This window comes from Pediculus humanus, genomic scaffold, assembly GCF_000006295.1.
Source record: "Pediculus humanus corporis 1103172107745 genomic scaffold, whole genome shotgun sequence".
NCBI lineage: Eukaryota > Metazoa > Arthropoda > Insecta > Psocodea > Pediculidae > Pediculus > Pediculus humanus.
The window spans coordinates 369947-372102 of NW_002987346.1; the positions used below are offsets into that span (position 1 = coordinate 369947).

Consider the following 2156-nt stretch of genomic DNA (forward strand, 5'->3'; position numbering starts at 1 on the left):
AAAAAAAAACTAAATTAAACTAAAGTATCGATTTATTTGTTGTTCCTCTTTTTTAATATTTGTTTGTTTGTTTTCGCGGTTTTTTTTTTGTTTGTTTGTTTGTTATTATTGAGTCGATGGGGAAAAAGCGAACGCGAGGGAAAAATAATAATAATAATAATAATAATAATTTTTTAAAATCCAAAATATTCATTTTTTTTTTTGTCTTACGTAACGATAAAAAGATTTTAGAATTACGCGTTATCATCGATAAATCGATCGATCGATAATGATTACTATCGAAAAAAATATGCGTATATATATTTTTTGTGTGCGTTCGCCATTTTGCGCATAATATAAATTTGTCGGGGGTATAGGGCCCCAAAAAAGGAGGAGAGGGGAGGAGGGGGGGTTTTGATTCGATTACAACAGTACGAGGAAAAAATAAAAATCGAATTACTGGTGTGTGTTTTTTATCATAATCATTATCATCATTATTAGTATTAATTTAATTGGGTTTAGATAATGAAAAAAAAAAAAAAAAAAATTTTTTTGTTCGGTTGTCGTCATGAAATTTTTTAAATTTAAATTTGTTTGTTGCAATTTGTTGATCTGATGATTGTTGCTACGGATTGAAAAAAAAAAAAAAAATATTAAAAAATCCAAATCCCTACTACGTCACTGTTTGTATTTAATTAATGTTTGTTTGCTTTTCGGGTATCCCGTAGGGGGAGGGGAATGGGAAGGGGAAAGGGGGCGTGCGATTTGTTTAGAAAATTTGTTTTTATTATTATTATTATTTTTTGTTTTTTTTTAAATTCCCGTTTGTCGTGTAGTGTTTCGTTTGCGCCTCCAGAATTTTTATTAACATAAAGTCAGTATAAATATATATTATCAATATTATTTTGATTCCTCTCTGATTGTTAATATTTTGTTTGTTTTGTTTGTTTTCATTTTTTTTTTGTTGTTGTCGCATATAATAATTGAAATTTTAAAAAAATTAAAAACTTTATTTTTGCAGTCTCGTAGGCGAAGTCATACACAAACAACCGTAAGTAAAAAAAAAGAAAACAAAAAATTTGTGTTTTTTTTGTTGCTGTGCGTGCGTGCGTGCGTGGGTGTGCGGGTGCGCGAGCGTGCGTGTCGTAGATTCTTCTGCTTTGTTTTTTTTTTTTTTTTTTTTTTTTTCAATTCCTTTTTTATCACTTTTATATTATTTATTAATATTTCTGTACATTATCAATTTTTAAAATTTTTTATTTTCTTCTGACTTTATGTTATTATTACTATTGACGATAATAATAATAATAATAATGATAATAATAGTAAGTTAACATCTTTTCTCTTTATTTATTTTTCTTATTATTATTATTTCTTTGTTGTTGTTGTTGTTGTTGTCGTCGTCGTCGTCGTCTTCGTTTTCGTCGGTGATTTTTTTAACTTTTTTTTTTTCTTTTTTTGTTTTTCTCGGTTCAGGCCGTCCATGTGGAACCTAATGCACGGTTATCAAACGTTTCTTCAAGCCGTACAAATGGTTCTATCATATTTTCTCATGCTCATTTTTATGACGTACAACGTTTGGTTGTGCACGGCCGTCGTTTTAGGTGCGACAATAGGATATTTTCTATTCGGTTGGAAAAAATCGGTTGTCGTAGACGTGACGGAACACTGTCACTAGTGTTTGTAGCGATACAAACAAACAAACAAAAAAAACAAAAAAAGGTAAAATAAATATCATTTTTCTTACACGCTTTTCTCCGGATGGATTTTCAAATTTTCTTTTATTTTTTCTATCGTTTTAGGTTTCGTAAACTTTTTTTTTTTTTTTAAATTTTTTTTTTTTATATATATATCGAACGTCAACAATAAATAATAATAATTGAAATCAAAGTTCTTCCACGTGTGCCCGAATCAATCAATCGATAAATCAATCAATGAATAAAGAAGAACAATATCGTTGTAGTTAAATAATTAAAACTATTGAACAAATGAAAAATAAGGAAAAAAGACCGTGAAATTAATCATAAAAATAAAAAAAATTCCAATCAGTTTTCCCACAAATATCGCATTTTTTTATTACAATCAATAAAATAAATAAATAAAAACAAACAAACAAACAAAAACAGTAAAAAAAAATTATAATAATAATAAAAAAAAAGAAAATTTCAAACGTCTTC

The 2156-nt window shown here is 27.4% G+C and overlaps 1 protein-coding gene across 1 annotated transcript in view; it reads left to right on the top strand.

The window, feature by feature from the left end:
* Positions 1-1657, top strand: part of Phum_PHUM339810 (High-affinity copper uptake protein, putative) — a gene marked incomplete at both ends in the record, with an annotated part of 3386 nt that extends 1729 nt beyond the window's left edge. The window contains 2 exons of the mRNA XM_002427708.1: positions 1001-1030; positions 1456-1657. Coding sequence (XP_002427753.1) covers positions 1001-1030; positions 1456-1657 — 232 coding nt within the window. The remainder of the gene's footprint in view (positions 1-1000; positions 1031-1455) is intronic.
* Positions 1658-2156: the final 499 nt, after the last annotated feature.